General features: G+C 47.9%; 1 protein-coding gene across 1 annotated transcript; it reads right to left on the reverse strand.

The window, feature by feature from the left end:
• Positions 1-89: 89 nt before the first annotated feature.
• agmo (alkylglycerol monooxygenase) lies at positions 90-20,947 on the reverse strand. The gene is made up of 13 exons (XM_053843607.1): positions 20,613-20,947; positions 18,329-18,459; positions 18,048-18,199; positions 10,794-10,897; positions 10,428-10,523; positions 8,556-8,622; positions 8,422-8,487; positions 8,212-8,291; positions 8,016-8,150; positions 6,558-6,674; positions 4,618-4,700; positions 3,646-3,751; positions 90-412 (listed from the first exon to the last, which is right to left on the reverse strand). Exons 1-13 carry the CDS (start codon positions 20,730-20,732, stop codon positions 332-334), a joined length of 1,338 nt encoding a protein of 445 aa, XP_053699582.1. The 5' UTR covers positions 20,733-20,947; the 3' UTR covers positions 90-331.
• Positions 20,948-21,307: the final 360 nt, after the last annotated feature.

The following is a 21,307-nucleotide window of genomic DNA, read 5'->3' on the forward strand; positions in this document are numbered from 1 at the left end:
TAAAAATAGTAAATAAATAAATTGAATCTACTAAAAAAAAACACTTTAAATTGTTTTTTGTAGATAAATATTTAATGATCAAAAACAGAATTCAAACAATTTCTGCAATATTTAGTACTACATTTGCACGTTTTTAAATGACAATAATAATGACAATAATAACAATAATTACTTTTACATTTTAAAATAAATGTAACTTTCACAATTAACCCTTTTTACCTTCATGTATAAGGTTCTTGAGATAAAAGTAACCTGAAGTGACCGGTAGTAGCACCTTGACTGCTAGCTTCGGTGAGGTTGCAGGTTGAAAACGTCGCCTTCCAGCCGAGTTTCACTCCAACTTCTTGCGGATGGTCAGATGCCGAGAGACGAGCTGCAGCGCCCAGAAGAGCAGGCAGAGGGAGACAAAGACCTGGAAGAGACGGAGACACTGACTGAACCAAATCATTATGACCACCATTTTGATCTTAAAACTGATGGTGAAGTTGGAGAGTCTAGGTGGTCTTAGCAGATGCCAGGTCAGAACCAGCTCCAGAGCTGCATGTTCAACATTAGGGAGCTGCTGCTGTCACACAATGATGAACGAGCTGTCGCCTCCAGAACGTCTGCTGAAGGTGGAACATCGGACTTGGACTGACAGGAGAAGAGGCTTGTTCCCTCTGATGCTCACAAGAACAGATCCAACATGGGACAGAAGATATTCCGAGATGAACGTGTGATGATTGATGATTGCGGTCTGGACCTGAGACTCAGAGTAGAGCAGGAGGGTGTGGGGCCAGGACCAGATGCAGTAATGCTTTCTGGTGTGGAAAGGTGTCATCAGTCAAAGCTGCAGAGGAAAGTGGAAATTCCCTCCAAAAGAAGAGGTCAGGGCAGCAGTAGGAGGCAGGTTGATCACATGACCAGCACACAGTCAAGTTTGTTCACCTGCGCAGAGGAATGTGTGATTTCCTGTCTGTCAGGCAGGAAGGACAGGTTACGTCCCACCAGAGAGTCACAGGACTGACACACACGCGCACACACACACACAAGCCACTGACCACTGCCGAGCTCCTCGTGTGTGCTGCTAACTGGACCGGGCAGGTGGTCGCAATGTTATGGCAGTCTGTGGAGCTCGAGTGTGACGGCTTCGCAGCTGAAGTTTCACGCCGAGTTTTCCGCAGCGAGATGATGTCATGCTCGGGCGGTTCTGCTCACCTCAGCAGAACCAGACGTCCCACACAAACCCAGATATCTGGGCTGTGATCTCGCGTCTGGATCAGCAGGAAGTGGCGTCGCCATCTTTGTAGACATCCGGTGAGGCAGGCGAGGAGGTGGGAACCGTCAATATTGTTCTGACCTCCAGGTCACTCATCTCCCAGAAATCTGACCCGGATTAGAGCGGGATCATCAGAACCAAGGTCTCATGTTGGGGAGAAAATCTTTGACCAAGGTCAGACCACTGCTTGACTATCGAGTCACTGATCAGCTACATCAGAAATCTATCACACCTTTATTTCAGGAAAAAATGTCGCAAGCTTATAAGTTAGTGTTTCACAATTTGTTTTTTCTTGTCTCCTGTCCGTCACCTCGTCTTCCGCGTGGTTTGTCCTCCCCCCTCTGGTCCTATCACTGACAAATTCAGCAATATGTGATTTATTTGTTCATCTTGACTCATCATGTTCAATTGTTTAGTCTTGAAAGAGTAATTTGCTAATTAGGGAAGCGCCTTCCCGAAATAAAAAAGGAAGAAAAGAAACTCAAAATAATTTGGTGAAAATATTTTTTCTGATAAAATAACACTAATAAATAATGCACTCTAAAACCCTAAAAATGAAAAGCATTAACACTATTTGACAGAAAAATTCTGAAAAACTACATGACAACGGTTGAATCTCTACATTTAAAAGATAATACTGATATACGCACACCAAAATGTAAACAACATACTATTCAGACCACTGGGACTCTCCTCTCCAGACGCCTAAAGTGGCACCCACAGGAACTCTCTCTGTGGGACGGGTTGAAAGTCAGACCCGGGTTGGAGTGGGCGAGCGAGGCAGCGCTGGTTTACAGGTCAAGCCTGTAGTTTTACGAGGGAAATCTCCAGAGTCGCTATAAATACGAGCGAGAGCCCGAACACCAGCGGGGCTCCACCACAAACCACCCCAGCTCTTCCACTTCTTTTGTAGTCCACTCAAGCCTGAACACAATTAGAGGTGAACCCCCACTCGCCTCTGCTTCCAATGACCGTTAATTGATCGGCCCCACTTCAAAAGTGCCGCCCCTCTCGCTGGTCGCTCACCTCACACGTCAGACCAGCGATTAAACAGCCTTCCAGTTTGGAAGCGTGTTCTTTTTACTTTGACTCGCTTGTGTCCTACATTTGGAAATGGATTGAGATGATCTGTATTTTATAACTTCTGGGGCCCCAAACTTTGTGACAGTTGTTGGAGACTTTAACAAAGCACGAGGAAAATCTTTTGTTCCGTCAAGTGAGGCGTCTGGTCGAGCGGTTTCACAACCGACACAGGACCATTGCAGCAAACTATAAGAGAAACAGTCTCATCGTGCCCCACGCAGATGAGTGTCTGAAGCTATTGAGACCACTATTGTGGTCATAATGTTTTGGGCAGAATCTCCGGATACAGCCTAAGTGTGCTGGACATGATCAGGACGCTGACCAGTTCCTCAAAATCTGAGCCATGAAATCCCGTGAGCAGACCAGGAATGTCTGCATCAGCGGAGAAAGAGTCAAACCCAAAGCTTTTTAGTGAACTGGACGATCAAGCCTTGAGGTCGCCTCCAGAAAGCAGCTCAGGCATCCAGAGCAGACTCGGAGGACAACATTGGATTGGAGAAAAGCAGACACGCGGAGAACCTCGGTCAGCACTCAGACCCACTGAAGACCAAGAGCAGGTTCTCCTCTGAGGAGCGTAATGAGCCCCGCGGCGTGACACCGCAGGTTTAGATCCCTCATTTGAGTGGAGCACCTGAGAGGCGCAGATGTGGGCGACCGCAGCGTGGCTCACGTGCAAATCTCATCAGGCAGCTCTAGTTAGCAGCAGACGGCCGTAATTGCTTCCAGAACGACCCCGCTGCTTCGACCCGGCCCAAGTGCAGAGCGCAGTAGGAAGGGTGGGGGGGTAGGCGTTTGGTGGGCGGGAAGGGTCACCCGTCATCTCCAGCGCAGCAGCCAGCAAAGAAACGCCAATTTTATGGTCAATTGGGCGACGCATCTGGACTCATAGATCAGAGGCCCACTGGTCTGGACTTAGCACCCGCTCACACATGTTTCTCACACACACAAACTGGACCACACAGCACACACACACTCCAACACGCTTTTTTAAAAATGATTAGCATGAAGCTTGTGGCTCCATCATGAGGAGATGTATCACTGCTGACATCAAAACACTGGCAGAAGGTTTCTGACTGGCTGTGGCTTATCAATCGCAGTGGTGAGTGATCTGTGGAGCCGGCCCTTGTTTTCGTTCACACCCTGTGGCAGCAGAAGACTTTCAACTTCATCAGCTCTATGTCTGGGTGTCTGTGGAAGTTTGAATTTGTTTGGCATCAGTAACGGTGATGAGCAGCGGTGCTGTGAGACCAGCAGCTTCGGTCACTGCGCTCCAAGCTGTGAGAGTGATGTCAAGCTGTTCCTACCTCTGTGGGCACCGCCAGCAACGGCGTCACAGGTCTGAGGAAGCCCAGCCGGTGCATGGCCACCATGACGCCGCAGCGCAGCATCTCCAGGAGAGCAGCTTCTGATCTGTGAAGAAAAGAATCGTATCAACATCTCGCTGCATGTTTAACTCCGGTGACGATTCTGGTCTGCAACTTCAACGTCTTTCAACCTTTCATTTCAATACGCTTTAATATACCATGGTACCTCGTTCAATCATTCCTGGCGGCCGTTCGAGAAGCGAATTGTTAGAAATCCGAATTGATTTTTCCCATTACAATGAATGAAAAAGAAATAATGCGTTCCAAGCCTTAAAACAGGCTTTTGTAGGAGTGAATGTAGAGTGTCCGCTGCAGGTGCGCTGTTCCTCTATGTGTGTGGCCGCTGCATGTGGGAGGGGTTGCCCAGTGAGTGACGTCTCTCCAGAAGTGAAGAGGTGCCCGGTGCGTGTCCAGCTCTGAATGTGCGCTTCTGTGCAGTTTGGCTGTGACCAAGTCATAAACCAAGTCACGCTCTGTCCCAGACCCGCCTCATCCCTGTCCCAGCTCCAGCCCACAACAGGACATCAAACCCTGGAGTGAGCGCTCCAGCATCTCCCCTGTGACACTCTACCACGGTCCAGTGCGGAGACAAGAAAGGTTTTACACCTCAATATGAAGAACAGTCAGTAAATGTAGCTAACAGGACACGTCTGCATACAGAGGCTGCGTTATACACAATAACAAAGCGCGTCGTGGGTCAGCTGATCGGTCTGCGCATGTTATGTTTTTTCCAGCTGTTTTCGGGGGCGTTCGAGTTCTGGATTTTCGTTCGAAATCCGAAGCAAAAAAATCTCACAATTTTTGTTCGAACTCCGACTTGTTCGAAGTCCGGGACGTTCGAAAACCGAGGTGCCACTGTACTGGGCAGGTCCACAAACGGACTGGTGAAAGTGCTGAGTCATGAATTCTCACCTCTGGTCTATGATGAAGCCCAGCGAGGTGAGTGTGAAGAGAATGTGGCAGGTCATCCCCAACACAGTTGGCTGGGAGAAAACCTGGAAGACAAACACATTTGAAAGCCTTTTGAGTGTGACGTTCACCTCGGTTTAACGGTCGAGTTACAGGAGCCCTCGGCGGGAGAGCCATCGTCAACCACTGCCTGGGAATGCCAACCCAAACACGGTCGGCTTTCCGAGTAAGTGGACTGGCACATCTGATATATCCAGCAGCAAACACATTAGAATGCCACGATTAGCTCAGAAGCTCGACGCACACGAGTCCTGACAGAAGACTGTGCTGTTGTGGAGGCCGAAAAAAACAGAAGGTTACAGAAGGAATTCAATTTTCCAGGCTGTTTGGGAAGAAAAGTGGAACACCGATGTGGGAATAGCGCCGAGAAGGGAACGTGATGTTCACTCTAATTTGTGTTCTCTAACCTTCGGCCTTGGCTCGGCTTCAGCTGGAAGCTCCCAGTCTCCCGGGGTCGTGGACGGCTGTCAGCTTTGGTTTACATTTCTCCAACACTTAATTCAGGATCTAACAGCCAAATCCCACAGACGCGTCAGACCATATACAGCGACACCACCTCGTCAACAGGATGCAATAAAACTGTGTTTCTGTTTATCCAAGATTAATAATCCATAAGCGCCTTTAAAGACGGAATCATTGCAGCTGAAGCTTGGGAACGCAGCGGGATACTTGGGTCTTCCATAAATCAAACGGCAGGAATTCTTGGATCAAGTCATCTGAATGGAGAAACCAAAGTTGTCTTAAACTGGACGAGGTCCCAGATATGGAACCACGGACCTGCTCTGCAGCTGAGCAGGACCAAGAGTCGGACCATCCCTCACTGTCCACATGTGTTATGAGGGACGGGAAAAGGTGTGCGGCGGCGCCCTGGGAGAGATTGTGGGGGAGCAGTGGGAGGATTGTGTGAGGCACTTTGTTTTCAGGGTAACCTAATCCCAAACACCCGAGGTGGGACTTGTGTGAGTGTGTAGATGTAAAGATGGACCTGATCCAGGGCCGAGTCTGGTGTTGCACTGTGAGGATTTGTAAGGAATCAGCTGAGAGGGTTTTAGCAGTCAACCCCTGAAGAATCCTACTTCGTCCAACACCTGTTGATCAACGTCCAACATTCAACCATCATACAACAATAGAACAGCTGACTATCAACCGACACGAAAACACTCAACCATCGCACCCATCATCTGCCTCAAAGTGCCCACCATGACCCAACATGAGGATAGGTGACTGTCATCCTTACAAGAGACTGTGTTGCAAGAGTGTCAAATGTTTGTGTGAATATAAATTTCTCTTATGTCTGTTTCTCTGTGAGCAATTGTGGTGTGAGTATTTGTCTTTGGTCAGACATGTCTCTGTGTGTGTGTGTGTGTGTGTACAACCACAACTGAAGCAGCAGCACAAAGAATCAGCTGGTTTTATTTGTGAGTTTGGAGGATCTGGGCGTGACGGCAGTTTCTGGCAAACCAAAAGTATGTCCCGGGAAACCTCGGTCCAAAGATAACTGCTGAGGAGACGGAGAGGGGTGGTGGTGAGGGGCTCTCCTGGACCGTCCACAGGAAAATAACAGACGACTCTTCAAGAGAACCTCGGTCTGTTTTGAGGATCCCGGTTCCTCCAGCGACAAAGGTGCCAAACTGATTTCAAGTTTTAAATGATTGGGGTGGTCAACATGCGGCCCGGGGCCACTTTCAGCCTTCTGACTACTGTAACAATGGGTTACCCGGACTGATATACGAGCGCCATCAGGATCTGTCAGGGGATCCTTACATGAACAGAACTACTGGCCTCAGATCCAGAGGAGAACAAATCGGAATAATTTCCCTTCCCTTCCTTCCACAGTGGTAAAGTGTCCCGGAGCAGAAGCACGGGAGAGAACTAACACCCACCGTCTTGTTCTCAAACACGTCGTGGTAACTCCACAAGACCAGCAGGAAGTGGGCGACCACATAGACCTGCAGAGGCGGAGAGCAGCTGGACTGATGAGGCACTTCCTCTCCGGTGATCTGCGAAGAGGAAAACAAAACAAGTTCAATTCCCAAATTCGTCGTTGGTCTTTTTGAGGATTCTCTGGCTGCCAAGTTCAACAGCGCCGACTTGGATGTCTCACTCCGCAAAGAAAATAAGGACAGAAGAGATTTGACTGAAATCTGGACCGCAGCTGCTGGTCTAGATTACAGGCTTTGCTGAGGGAGCTGGACCACCCTCAGAAGTTTTACTTTCAGGAGACGTCTTAAATCGGAAAATCGTGATCGCCACACAACAATAACGTTAAACAAACTTTTGGGGAAACATCAGCCACAACCAGCAGACTCCAAAACCCCGACAGCGAGAAGAACTTCTCAGAAAGTGACAGTGGATACAACCCACTCAGAACAGGCAAGACAAAAGCGCTGACTTCACTTTCACTGCTGAAAATAGAAAGTACTCCAAATGAATAAACGGTCAGCAAAACTTGAACTAAGCATGTTACCTTTCAGCAATGATGAAGGAGGGACGATGAAGAAGGATTATGTAGAAAGGGAAGAATGATGAAGGAAGGTTTGTGATTTGTTTTGGATGGTTGTAGTACTCACGTGTGTGTGTGAGTTTCTAAGTATTAAATGAAGTGTTATGTCACCATCTTCTGCTCAGAAGGTGAGATGGCAAGGAATGTTGCTAAATCTGGGCAACAACAAAGCAACAGACATCCTGCCGACACCTGGAAACATGCGTCAGACGCTCTGAAGGACTCACTCCAGTTTTCTCAGCACTGACGCCATTATGAGGGAGGTTTCCGTGCTGGTCCACAGAAGTGGTCCAGGATTTACAGGGCGCTGTGGTTTTCTCCAGAAGTGGAGGAACAAGTGAGTCCCTGCAGAAGAATTCCTGAGTCATCGCGTTCGTGATAACTAATGAGGAAAGAGGCTCTCAGCTCAGAACGAGTCCTCCTCTGGAATGATGCAGACCCTGGACTCTTATTTTGGGGGTTTCCTGAGATCCCAGCCGCCATATGTGCCCCCCCGCCTCCCTCCCTCACTCACTCAGAGCCCACCAGCAGGTTTCCAGCTCACTGCTCTGCTTCTTCTCACAGAGGAACACATGAAAACCTTTGCTCTCCTGCAGTCTTCCATCGCTTGAAATCACATGATCACATTCTGAGGCTTTTGATCACTTTACCAGTGACACCATCAACTGGAGCCATCATCACAGAAACAGAAACTCAGATTCGAATCTGCCGCATCAATAACACACATGAAAAACACAGCTGCACACTCACTGTTCAGGCGCAAGCATTCAGACATGAATTCATCCATTCATCGCTGACTGACACAAAGGCTCACACACGATAAAAAAGATGAACCAACTTTGGGGTTTCTGGAGCGATCGCCCAGACGAGGGAAGCCGGGCTTCCAGCTGGGGCCGTTGATGACCGCCAGCACTTTATTGGAGATCTTCTTGTAGTTGCAGAACTTCCTCCACAGGTGCTTGTAGTAGTGGAACTGGAGTACAGACACAGTCTTGAGGACCGAGCGGACTAAACGTGAGAGCATGAGGTCTCACCTGCACACGGAGGATCTCAAAGGTCTTGATGGGGTACACCAGACCGTAGACCACCTTTTCATCCTCCAGAGCGAATGTTCCTGAGCACAGAGAGAGGAATATGTTGAGTAAAGAATGATCCCATGGAAACAAAGAATAGTTGTGGATGGGAAGGAAAACCTGTCATGTGAGAGAAGGACATGACAAAAGAGGCTCTTCTGTAACGCTCACCGAACAGTCGGTCCCAGATGATGAGGATTCCACCGTAGTTCTTGTCGATGCAGTAGAGGTTCCGGCCTGACCGCAGGAGAGGATGAAGAGGATGAAGAGGAGCCCAGACGTTTGACAGACTAAAGTGGACCCACCGTGATGAACGCGGTGATGTTTGGGGGTGTTGAAGATCCACTCCAGAGGGCCCAGGTCTCGAATCAGCTGCCCACAAACACAAGTATTTTAAATCAATTCTGGCCATCGGAATCAATTTAAAGTTAAAGATGGTTGAGTGCGTGAAGACAGCTTTGAAAGCATTTGGCATTTGAGCAGGATCCGTCCCTGGAGATATCAAAGAACTTTCCCCAATCTAGATCCTCCAAATAAATGTGGAGGGAGACTTTCATGAGAATCTCCAGTTGAAAAGTGACATTTGACCTGATGATGTCATCGTGTTTAAAACCAGAACGTCCCCAGACGAGCGTCAAACGCGCAGAAATGAGGGCTGTGGTGACGGAAAGCGAGTTGTTTGGAAAGGAAGGACAGGAAAGATGTTGGCACGAGAGTCGTCCACACGTGCGACTCCACCAGACAATTCACACGAGCCACGTTTTCAAAACCCTGACATCAAGTGTCGTGTTCACGAGTGAGGGAATGACGGAGATGGACAGGCCGATCGGTGAAGCGTCTTCGGTCATGAAGGCTCAGTTTTGGTGGAGAAAGAGCTGGGCCTGTGGTCACCAGCCAAAGGAGTTTTCTCTGCAGGATGGTTGGACTCTCCTGTCGAGTTCCAAGCTCAGTTATCCAGGAGAGACTCTGAGAGGAACCTCTGCTCAGGTGCGGAGGCTCCTGTCATGTCTCTAGGACTAGTGAGGTCCCAGCAGCACACAAACGTCAGATGTTTCACATGAAAACAAAATCCCAGTCAAGTGCAGCTGGACAGGAAGATCCATTATTCCTGAGCGTGAGAATTCCCTCTCCAATGAAAAGTCCCTTGGCTACTTCACGGCGGCTCCGAGGTCGCCATGCTGAGAGGAACGGTGCGCCAATAAATTACACATCAAAAACGAGCACATAAAGGAGGCATAAATCTTTTTCCTCAGAGAAGCCATTCCACTAATGGAGCACTAAAACACGGAGGGCGTTCTCAGCCCAAAAGATGGCGGCGAGACTCTCCCAGTTCACTTCTGTTGGGAATCTTTCATAAAGTCTCATTATTTTTTATTGAACCAAGCGCTCCGTCCGGTCGTGAGTGTCGGCTCTGAGCAATGGCTGGACTTCTCTTCCCGAAGAGACTGTGCTTCGGGATGTTTGGATGTTGACTTCATGACAGTGTGACTGCTTTGAAAGAGGATTAGGGCCAGGAAAAACGTAGACAAGGAAATAAAGAAACACTGTAGGCGAGATTAAGGGAGATGGAGAAATGGTGTCTGAGAAAGGTGAATGAGAGAGTGAGGGGAAAAATTATTTACAGGGGGAATATGTTTTTAAGATTTGAAACAATAATTAGCAATCATTATAAAAGTGAAATATGTGAAGAAAATTATTTATAAATATGTGTGTCAACGGGAAATTATACTGTTAATATTTTTTATATGTAATGTTAACCTATTTAATATAGAAATGTGAATGACAAGCAAAGAAAAAGACTTAAAATAATAATAAAAATTGAGATTTAATAACTGTATAAGAAACCATAAATTCTTAAAATATACTGAGGAACAAAAGTAAAGTCTTCGATAAGGAGAAATCGGTGAGAGAAATATTAAATTAATGCATATTTTTGGGGATAAGGGACAGGGTGCAAAAAGAAGAATTAAGATTAATGATTATATATAAAAGTAAAACTAATAGAACAATGTCATTATTAAACTACTCGATAATTGAGGCCAGAGATTGACAAAGTTGATGAATATGTTAAAGTCGGCGAAAGATTCATTTTGTACAAATACGTTTCATGAGTTTTATATTGCTTTTCATGCGTAAATACACAAGAGAGGTGTTTCCCATGATGCCTTGGGTGTTACCTCGGTGTGGATCCAGAACTGGTAGAGGAGGTTCAGCTGGATGTGAACAGCGAAGACTGAAGGAGGAACCGCGAGGGCCAGAGGGAGGTAGAAGACCTGTGGAGGAGAGAAACTCACTGTCTCATTCCCATCGAGCAGCACAGTGTCACCGCGAGCGTGTGACCTCACTGGAGCTGTTCGTGCCAGACTCGTTATCTCGGCATCATAAAGTTTTTACGAGCTTCTTTTTATGAAGCCTCTTTACAGGCTTCAGTAATTTGTCTGCATGTGTGCACGTAACAGATGAGCGTTCCACAGTTGCATCACTGAGGGGTTGCCGTTACAGTGTCCGGGTCAAATGTCGCGGCCGGAGGTCAAAGGTCTTACCCACGACGTGAACTGCAGTGTGACAGATTGCCGGAGCGCCGTGGTCAGGTTGTAGTACTCTGAGCTGTGGTGGACCTGGTGGGCCGCCCAGATGAGGAAGACCTCTGCAGACACACATGAGGCGACGTCAGGGACTAGACCTGTTCGATATAGCTGATAGTTTTGTGATCATCCGAGTTAATGGACAGCAGAATCACGAGACAAATCTCTTCTCACTGTTCCTCCTGCATCACCAGCTGCCACAGCTGCACAACACGTCCCAGGTTCTGAACTCCAACACGATCCCACGTCCTCTCTCAGACTCACTCTTGACCCAACACCTCCTGGCCCAGTAGGACTCGTTTCTGTTGTGTTGCAGGGGAACCGCGATGAAAGCCCGAGGTGTGACAGCAGCGGGTCAGTGGGTGGACTTCAGGTGATAGGCAGGCCAGGTTCTGGCTTGCAGCTGGCCCGGTTCTCACGTCGAGTCCCAGCGCTCTAGTTTTCATTCCGCCTCTCAGGACCTGATGGAGAAGGGCTGCTAGTTTCCGGACCACCCCGACATCCCTGCTCCCCCAAAAATCTCCAGAAACCCCAGAGGAACCATGTTCACTGAAAATCCTAATCTCTCATTTAAAGTCATACGGCAGTCATATCTGTTACTTGCTAATATAATATTGATCATTGAACGGTTGACTCCAAGTAAATGGCCAAATCTAAAAAAAAAAAAAAAAAAAAAAAACAACAGATTAAAGGATTAATCTCATTAGTCCACGTTCACCTCTCCACTCAGATGGTCCTGTAGAGCACAGTCATCGTAACTAGCCAACACTTTGGGGTCGAGCCGCACCTGAACAAACACCTCACGGCGTGAGCAGCTGAGGTAGCCCGCCGCTACGCGCTCCTCCGCAGCCCGCTAATTTAACAAGGTCGTGGTTGGATTTGAGAAGGTGTGAAGACTGGAAACCAGTGTTTTGAAAATGTCATGACATGTTTAGCTGTGTGTTTTGGATCAGAGTCAGAATGGAAGCAGGTTGGTTTTAAAGGAGACACTTGGAGCTCGTAAAAGACACTAGATTGAGTTTCACTATTAAAGGAACGCTGGTCAAACCCACCATCGCTAGTTTCCCCTGCACTATTTCAATCTCCAGCTCGTGAAGCCATCACCCGGAGTGGGTCCTTCACTTCCTGTTTCAATCCAGCATTGACCGAAGAATACGAAAACACACTCCCACCATGACGGTAAAACCTTCAGCTACTGTTCTGTTATTAATGTCTTTATGAATTTACTTTCCCTCTGACACAGATTTTGCTTTTTACGATGCTGCGGTTAGCCCAATAGCATTAGCCCCTCTTGTTTGGCTTAGGGGTCTTGCTGGACCGGTTCAAAACCAGACATCAGGAGGTTGGTTATTCATTTTCTTATTCGACTATCTTGAATAACTTTGAAAGTTAAAGCCGGATCATAATGCGTTTGACAGGACTGACCCGAAACTACCGTCCCCGGAGTCCGTAAAAGATTCTACAGAAACAGCTCACTTTGCAGGAGAATTTAAGAAAATATCATCCACTATCATGGAGCTCCAAAGCAGTCCTTGAACCTGGAGGGACTTGAGAACTGTTGTGGGTGAATAATCCGGCCTTTGTTTGATTCCAGCCGCCCCACTCTTTTATTTTCCTCCCCTCCTCGCTGGGAATGTGCTTGGCGGGGTCCGGGAGCGCAGGCGGCTAAGATTGATGCGCGTTGTCATTGGTAGGAAGTTGGAACTGCTAGGCTTGACTGCAAGACCATGTCCTCATCTCTGGACCCTGCGGGATGCTGCATAGTTTGGCTTCGTTTATTCAGGAGGGAGGAGCGTTGACGGTGAGAACCAAACCAGCAGAGAAACACGGAGGACGCAACAACATCTGAGCTTGTGACAGGCCAACAAACGGTTTGTTTTGGCCGCATCAACCACTAACAGGGCTACTGAACAAGTCAGACCAGTGTGTTTGTCTAGAAATGTGTTTTTCAGGAGCCAACCTCGAGGCACTGTTGGGTGAGGGCTGGAATGCTGGACTGAAACCACAGTAAAGGAAGATTTAAGTTGAAGGGGAAGTCGGTAGAGAAATCCTCCGACCACACAGGACCATCTTACTTCTCCCTCATGGAAAAATCACTGAAGTCAGGTTATAAACCTTTATGTGAACTGAGAACCCACAAAACAGGGAGCTGCTCCGTCAATCGTCGCCGCCAACCAACAAATGCTGGAGCTTTCAGTAACTATCAAGACTCGAATTTGCCGTTGAAGAATGAAAAACATTGTCGGTGACTAAGAAGTTTCCTCCACAATGTCCCCTCAAACACATTTTCCAGGCAAAGGTTGATGCCAACGGTCAAAAATCTCTCCTCACACTTCAATCCTACGGCGAGGCAAACTTCTCATCCACGTGTCTCAACATGTGAGGTCGCAATCTGCCACGACAATTAGCAAATCTGAATTAGCCGCGTGGCGATTGATGGCAACCACTTCTGTTTACAAGGGGCTCAACTCTGTCAGAGCCTGTGATTGCATGAGTGTGTTGAAACTTCATAACGCCACACAACCGTCACACGAGCAGATCTGACTCAGGACACAGCCGTTGCAGAACAGTCAACGCAGTTTTTTCAGCACAGAAAATACATTTATGCCTATTTAATACATTCCTCTAGGTTCTTTTTCTTTTTGTTTGTTTGTTGTTTTGTGTTTGTCATGTGGAAAAACTAGAAATCAAATATGTCTTCCGGTTTCAAAGGTCTTCCACAGATGCGGTCCATCAAAAGACCACGAGCCGTGTTCAAATGTGCTCCTTCAGAAGAGCTCGCGACACGGCAGTGGTCGTAAGTGTGTGTAACCGCGTTAGCATGTCGATGGTTGTTTGTGTTTCCATCTCTGGCCTCGGTGAGTTATACGCCTGAGTTGTGGCGGTTTGAGACGTGCTGTATAAATAAAAGTGCCTCGCAAAGAGCCAAAGTCATCAACACAAAGTGCTTTCGAATCAGCGCCTGTAATCACTCAAACGTTACGCTACGACTTTGCAATTGCATCCATCAATCCACCAATCACGACCTGCGGCGACCAACTCCTGGCACCTGAGAGCGAGGACTGACTCCAGGGGCCGTCAGCCGCTGTCCGTCACCACGGTAATGGGCTGTGAACCCTCCTCCAGTGTTTGGATTGGAGGCCGGCGAGCGGCGCCAACCTAAACAGCGAGCGGCAGACTTGGTGGACGCTCGCTGGTTCATACCTCAAGCTCTCACACGTGAGAGGACAACGTCTCACCCACTGAGAGCCCAACGTGCTGCAGCAACTCTGTTGGTCGACTGGGTAGAAGGTTTGAGTTTGAGTCTCCACTCGATGATCAGATTCCTCCCTCACAGAGGTTTGCTCAGAATTTAATCCGAAAAACTGAAGAAGCGTTTTCAAAATTGACAGGATCCAGTCTAATAATTCTTCGTTTGATAGTGCCTTTTTTTTCCCCACTGCTGTGTCTGCAAGGTTTTTTTTTCGCTGCATCAGGCAAGTTTCCACGTCAGCAGGAGGTGTACTTTCTTCAGCCTCTTGCTCCTCCATCAGTATGCAATCTTGATCCATCAACACGCCCGGTCCAGTCCTCCCGGCGAGCGTCTCTCAAGAAGACAGCCCAGACTGTTGGTTCTGCTGAGCTCAGCGACGATCCTAACATCCCCCCTCCCACTGTGTTGTTCCAGGCCGGAGCTCGGTGAACATTATCCCATTGTGATGACTGGATTCCACTGGAGCGCTCTTCCTCTCTTTCATCGCACACAGCAGACGCAGAGTTGGACCGCAGCGACCTGTAGATCATGGCTGATGTTATCTTGGACTCCCGCGAGGCCGTTAACGGGGTCTCCACGTCTGCAGCAGGCGAGTCCCCCCACATCCTGACCAAACCAAAGCGCCGTGAAACCAAGAGGGAGTTGGGATTCTCTGGTCAACCTGCAGCCGTCCAGGAACTCGCCATCAAAGCGCAGATTTATGAAGACACAGAGGGCTGGGGGCTCCGAACAAAAACACCCACACGTGACCAGTCAAGGCCGACGGACGAGTCAAAAAATGAGGTTCCTCTGCTCCGAGGCTTTAACATTATCACCACGAAAAGTCTTAAGTTCAAGTTTGATCTGGGAACAGAATAACAAGTAGTTTCCCAAGAACAAATCATTCCATATTTGTTCTTTTATTTCCAGGGTTGTTTCTTTACTGGTGAGTTGATCCTCGCTTTGACCCAGTCTTCACTCAGTCATCTAAGCTCAACAGTTTTCTGCAGTGAGATTCACACTCAACTGGATCAGTATAAGCTCACCATCATGCTGCTAGCTAATAAGCTCCTCATCACACTGAGCTTCAGCGACACCCCTCCGCCCCTCGGGTCTATTTCCATCTGAAGATTGGGCAATTACAGAAGCAGAGAGTGACACGGGAATGTTTGTGCAAGTGAAAGGCGGAGCAGCAGCGAGCGCTGTTGTGGCAGAGCGACCGATGTCTCACGTATAATCAGTCCGGGGACGACTGACTGGCTGATTAATGGCCTGGGTCCGGCCCGGGACGCCCGGATATAGACGCTGCCGGAGCGCACGGCTGCTATTAGTGGTGTTTGCGATATGAAGTTAGAATAAACAGAATCATTGGGCCTGTCAACAACATGGCCGCATCCCAACCAAGTGGGTCTAGCGCTCGCCGCTGGGATCAGAATAGAGGCGGCGGCGAGGCGGCAGATACCAGACGCCATGCTTCGTCCCACAAGTGTGGGGTCACCTCAATTATGAGCAGGAGACCTGCGTGGCAGGTCCAAGGCAGCGTCCCTGCTGACTCTGTTATCGGGAGTCAAGGCCAGAGACGTCGTAAATCTCAAGGGGCCAGGTCTGATTATGTAACGTCCAGTGACGTTAAGTGATGTAAGTGACCAGAGGGTTCAAAGGTGAAGACAGACGACGGGAACACAACATCCACGCCAACACAGATGATTCAACTTCTGGCCTCTCTAGACATCTTTGTGTTGGAGTCATGACCAAGTACAATGAGGGGCAAGACCAAGACCATGACGTAAGAGAGTACAGTACAGAACATGCCAGATTGCACCAATGATAGCAGTTTAGTTCTGGATTCAGTTTGTAAAAATGACAACTGTGCAGTAAGAAATAAAGGAGTGTTTACATAACTAATGGACTAACACTTGAATTTCCCCACTTTGGGACCAATAAAGGACATCTCATCTAATCTAATCTGATTACTAAAGAAATGTCTTCTCACATATGAGGTGGATCCGAAGCAAACTGTCAGCGTTTTCAAAAAACCTGCAGCTGACAGTTGGCGGCAGAAAAGCGCTCGATTAGAGTTGGTGCTTGTTAAAGTCTTCATCATCTCACCGCTGGCCTCTGCGGTCTGAAGCAGACGTCAGCGTCGGGCCACAGCGAGGATCCAGTCGGATCCTGAAGCTGGTCCAGACCTAAAGTTTCCTCTCATCTGCAGCTATCTGCAGGATCACAGCGTCTGGCAGCGGCCGTGGCATCAGCCTCCCAGACTTCTTTCCACTTCATTATTTTGGAGCTGCCCTTTCATGTGGAAGTCGTGAGAGGGGAGCCATGAAACGGGACCATAAAACCGGCTAAATTGAAAATGATATTTTACATTAGAGCGCTCAGATTTCCCACTGGGGGATGTCTCTTTGAGATCATTTGCCAACTTTGTATTGTTCCCTCAGAAACGTCTGATTTATAGCAGCGACGTTTCGACACAATGGGACTTCAGATTTGGGGTTCCACTGGGGCTGAAACGCAATAGACTCTATTGAAGTCGGACGCCGCACATCTGCTTCACTCCCAGACTTTGAACAGATCTGGTCTTCGGCTTTGAAAGGAGCCAAAGTTGAACGTCTGGTTGACCAGATGACCCGGGCTGACCAGAGTGAGGACGGAGGAGCGTGCCTGCCCGGGCCTGCGGTCAGAAGCAGCCACTTCCCCTCGGTGACGAGAGGGAAAGCTTATATCCCGAGTGAGCTCTGCGGCTGTTCGGCACCAGACAATTATCTGGGACCCAACAATGTTCCACAATAACAACCTCCAAGGCCCGAGAGGAAACCCAGTGGAAACTTTTCTTTTTTGGAGAGTGGAGAGGTGAACACGGAGATGCTGCGACCCACTGGGCTTCACAGAACCCACCACACACTGGATATATGCAAGAAACCAGCCAAGCAACTGAATGGACTGTCCACCTTAAGTAGACCGCTTTAAATTGATTTCAATGTGTCCTTCCCATTTATTTATTTATTTTATGTCATTCCTTTTTTGTAACATGGACACCGTTTTTTATTTTCGGCTTCATTTTTTTCACTTTTATATTTTGACTTTTTCAGTTCAGTTTTTGTATTTTCCAATGTCAATTATTTTCCATCTTGAATTTATTTATTTATTTTTTTACATCACCTTTTTTGCCGTTGACATATTTTTACACATAGTTTTACTCCAGCTCTAATATGAATACTTTCTTTTGTCACAGTCAGCATTTTTCCTTCTGTCCTTCTGCGACACCCCTATCTTTTTCACGACCCTATAAAAAAAAAAACTCTTTTCTTCCCAAAACCCTGCAGGTATTTGACCGCTGAATGAAAAGTCACGCAGCCCAGGTGAGTTTGTCCTCGTCTCTCAGCAGAGCTGCATGAATCAGACAGCAGGGAGCTCTCGGTGACCAATAAACATGAGCGCCGGACAAAGCATCTGGCTGGTGAATCAGCAAGAGGAAAACACTGGGTCACTGCAGAACCCCAACTGTATCCGGCATAATACTTTCTTCTGCTGTTTTTATTGCGACAGAGTCCGCGAAGTTGAAGCTGTGACAGCTCTGAGTTCAGACTGCGAGCCTCTGGAGACGGCGCTCACATCTGCAGCTCAGCAGCAGCTGTGAGTCAAGAAGGAGCTCTTCCTCTCCTGAAAGACCAACACTCCTCATCTCCACCACATCAGGAAACAGCTCTTCCTGGTCTCAATGTGAGTTGGATTGAGAGGGTTGTTTGTGCTCAGCAGCAGGTGGCTCGAAATGCCCAGTTTTCAGTGAAAACTCACTGGAATCATATGTGAAACACAACATGCAGTAGTTCTGAGCTGCCATGACCCGCAAGGATCTGGCCCACGCCCTCCCTCGCTCTGACCTCTGTCTCTTCATGAACCTCAGTTGTCTTCTCACAGTAATGACACAGGAGCGGACAGTGAGAAGCTCTGGACGGAAAACACCACCACTGTACCGTGAGCGAAGCGGTGAACCCAATAGTAGCCGAAGTCCACTCCCAGGAAGGTGAACCACCAAGTCCAGGCCGAGTCCCACGGCAGATGCAGCAGGCGGAAGTGCTGCCAGACGTAGATATAGGCCGTCAGCTCGCAGCTCCGCATGAACAACCTGTGGAGGCAGCAGATCAGAATGAAGCGGAGCAGCGGGGACTGTTCGAGGTGCCACAGCTGCAGTTCCACAGTTGTCCACTGCGCACTACACTTCAACATCCAGGGCCTGAAAGACATGATCACTCACGAGGGCAGTCTGGAGACCATCCCCGCTGAGATAGAGGTGAGCCCATCCATCACCGTCCCCCTGATCCCGCCGTCCTTCAGCAGACCCACCAGCACCTCCAGCAGCATCAGTCCAACAAAGAACGGAGTCGCCTGAACACATCATACACATCACAGTTTTACATTTAGGCTGCAGGTTTTAGGTTTGATTTGTATTGGACAAGCCTTGGTAAGAGGGTTATTGGAGAGGACAGCCTGGGCCTCTTTACTTCAACTGCTGCCCCCATCACCCCACCTCAGTTAAGAGGACGAACATGGATCACAGCAGAGACCTGTGGCTACCAGCTAACCAGCCCTTTAGAGGGTTGTTTTTTATTTGTTTAAGATCAAACGCTACAACCAAAAACCTAATGAGCACAAAAGGAATATGAGAATGACACTTTGGTGGCTGGAGGAGCAGCGGGGATGGCAGCGCTGTAATAAGCTCTTCACCGCTGTGTCAAACGTGGATCTCATTAGTGAGGCACGGGGTCAGCGAGGGAGTCACGCCTGCGACTGCTGCAGCACGTCGCTCCGACTGGTTAGCTTAAGATCGCTGACCAAGTGGCTGCAGTCGTAACTGGAGCCTGGGTCCCGCAGAGAGCTCAGCCACCAGCGAGAAGCGGGAGCACAGGTGGAGAGGAAGTGTGTGTGTGTCACCAGGGAGCAGTGATCACACACACTCCAACATCTGGCTCCCGAGCTCCAAGCTCACCTCTGCAATCCACTGAAATGCTGCTCTTCATTTTTATCCTTTTGACAAGCAATAACACTAATTATGCGTCAACAACTCCGTTTTCCTCCCTAAACAAAACAAGCCTCACTATAAACAAGACAATCCACGGTGATGTGCCTAGTAATTCAAGAAGCCAGACGTTTCAGTCGGATCCAGAAGTGAGCCTCCTTGAACCATGATGTTTGCTGATGACATAGTGCTCAGTAGCGATAGTGAGGAGGAATATATGTGCGTTCATGAGAAGGAAGAGGAGGAAGAAGAGGGAGTAAAAATATGTCCAAATATCATCACATGGGGCGTGGCAGAGACACACTTGTGTCGCGTTGTTACGCCACAGTATGACGTTCTCTTGACGTCCCACTTGAGTCTGTGGTGCTTCACTTCGACCCGGAACTTCACCATTTGCGTGCCAGATGTCAAAAGCACTTTTAATAAGGTCGGCGATGACGGAGAGCAAGTCTGCAGACAATTCAAATTAATTCCTCAAAAACAACTAACAGCCATTCTCCCAAACAACTCTGACATGAGATGCTTTTGTTTTTCTGCTAATGAATCTGGCCTGCGCAGAATCGCGCAGCAACAATTGTACTGGCTAATTAATGACACACACACACACACGCACACGCACACGCAGGCAGATTTGTTTCATTAGCCTGTGGACGGCCAGCACTCCTGCTGAGAGGGTCATTGTTCTCCTCCCCTCATAAAGCAAAGTCTCATAACTAACACACGCTGTTAAACATGCACCAGAGCGCCGTCAAACTGTTGAGATGCACAAGAAAAGGGGATGAAAAAAGATCCGTAACTTTCGCCGCACTTTTACCATTTTTATACACCACTCTGTTGAGCTGAAAACCCAGAGGAAAAAAACATTTTGAACTACTGAACTTAAGCGTAATAAGAGGAAAGATAGCGGCAGATAATGTAACTAGCAGTTTTGACTAATGTTCACAGGTCGGAGCAAAAACAAAATATTGCAATATTGAACTGTAATATAAGCAGCAATACAAAATATAGTTATACTAGTCACAGTATTAATGCATCAGCACATGTAGTTATAGCAGATAAGGTGATAATAGCAGTAGAAGTAGTGAGTATTAGTACGAGTAAAGTGTCATATAATTACTGCTTCCAGAAATAGCACTACAAGTAACTGCAGTTTTAGCAGTACTCGTGTATGAGATGAGATGATGATCAATAGTACTACAACTTAACAAGTTGTAGTATTTGATAGTTGCAGATATTGTAACTAGAAGTAGCAGAGAGTACCCCAGTATTCTCCACAGTAATGAGAGCAGAGGTCAGTAGCTGCTGCAGTAGAAGTCAAAACAAACAAAGTCCAGCAGCCGTAGTGGTGATGGCCACCGAAGTATTATGTCATAGCTGCGTACTAAGGCAGTAATGTCAGTAGTTCAAGTGAAAAGTGGCAGTAACAGAGGAGAACATACTGCACCACAGTACATCTGAGAAGAGAATTCAACCATGGAGATGCTGAACTGACCCATGACGTCATTGTTATGCGAACACTCACCTGTTGGACATACGGAGGAACGTCCTCCACCTTCTCGAAGGAAGACTCGTTCGGCGTGAGCATGAAGAAAAGGGAGCGGACCCCAGTGGACACCGCACCGGGCAGAAGCCCTTCCGTCATGATGCTAGCTCTTCTGACTTGTGTTGCACCTGCGCAGGTAGTAGAGAGGCTCCGCCCGCAATTCTTTCTGAGCCGAATCCCTCCTCTGATACTGTTGTCGACAAAGTGGGTCAGTTGTGAAGGCGAAGGCGCGGACGTTCCGCCAGAGTTGGGCTCGAGTGACCGTGAGGTGACGCCCGGTGACTTCTGATCCACGCGCCTCCTGACCACCTCTATGTATCTACGTTCGTCTGAAGATATCGCGAGACTTTCCGTTCGCGGTTACTCGAAATAGTTTCCCCCAATATATTTCTGTTAGAAGTTACATTACTCCATTTGGAACCTCTCATAAAACTTTTCACTTTGCTCAATTTTATATAAATAAATGCACCCAGTTAGACAAACAACATTTAAAGCAACAAATGCAAATACACCTCGAACTATCTTTGCTGTTATTTTTAACACCTGCTGCAAACACTGTGACTGCCTTGACTGCTACTGCAAATACTGCAAATACTTTAATCCTGAGTAGTTGTTAGAGTCTAAACAGCAGTTCAGCAAATAACAAAAGCCACTGTTGTAGTTGTTTTAGTAGT

Source organism: Synchiropus splendidus, chromosome 15, assembly GCF_027744825.2.
Source record: "Synchiropus splendidus isolate RoL2022-P1 chromosome 15, RoL_Sspl_1.0, whole genome shotgun sequence".
NCBI classification, from domain to species: Eukaryota; Metazoa; Chordata; class Actinopteri; order Syngnathiformes; family Callionymidae; genus Synchiropus; species Synchiropus splendidus.

What these genes read in the sequence shown, in the direction of transcription:
- agmo (XM_053843607.1), bottom strand. Translation starts at nt 20,732, where the DNA reads ATGACGGAAGGGCTTCTGCCCGGTGCGGTGTCCACTGGGGTCCGCTCC. An exon ending in TTCCTCCGTATGTCCAACAG is followed by an intron (nt 18,460 to 20,612) that starts GTGAGTGTTCGC and finishes TGATGTGTTCAG; the next exon opens with GCGACTCCGTTCTTTGTTGG. An exon ending in CACTGCAGTTCACGTCGTGG is followed by an intron (nt 10,524 to 10,793) that starts GTAAGACCTTTG and finishes TCTCCTCCACAG; the next exon opens with GTCTTCTACCTCCCTCTGGC.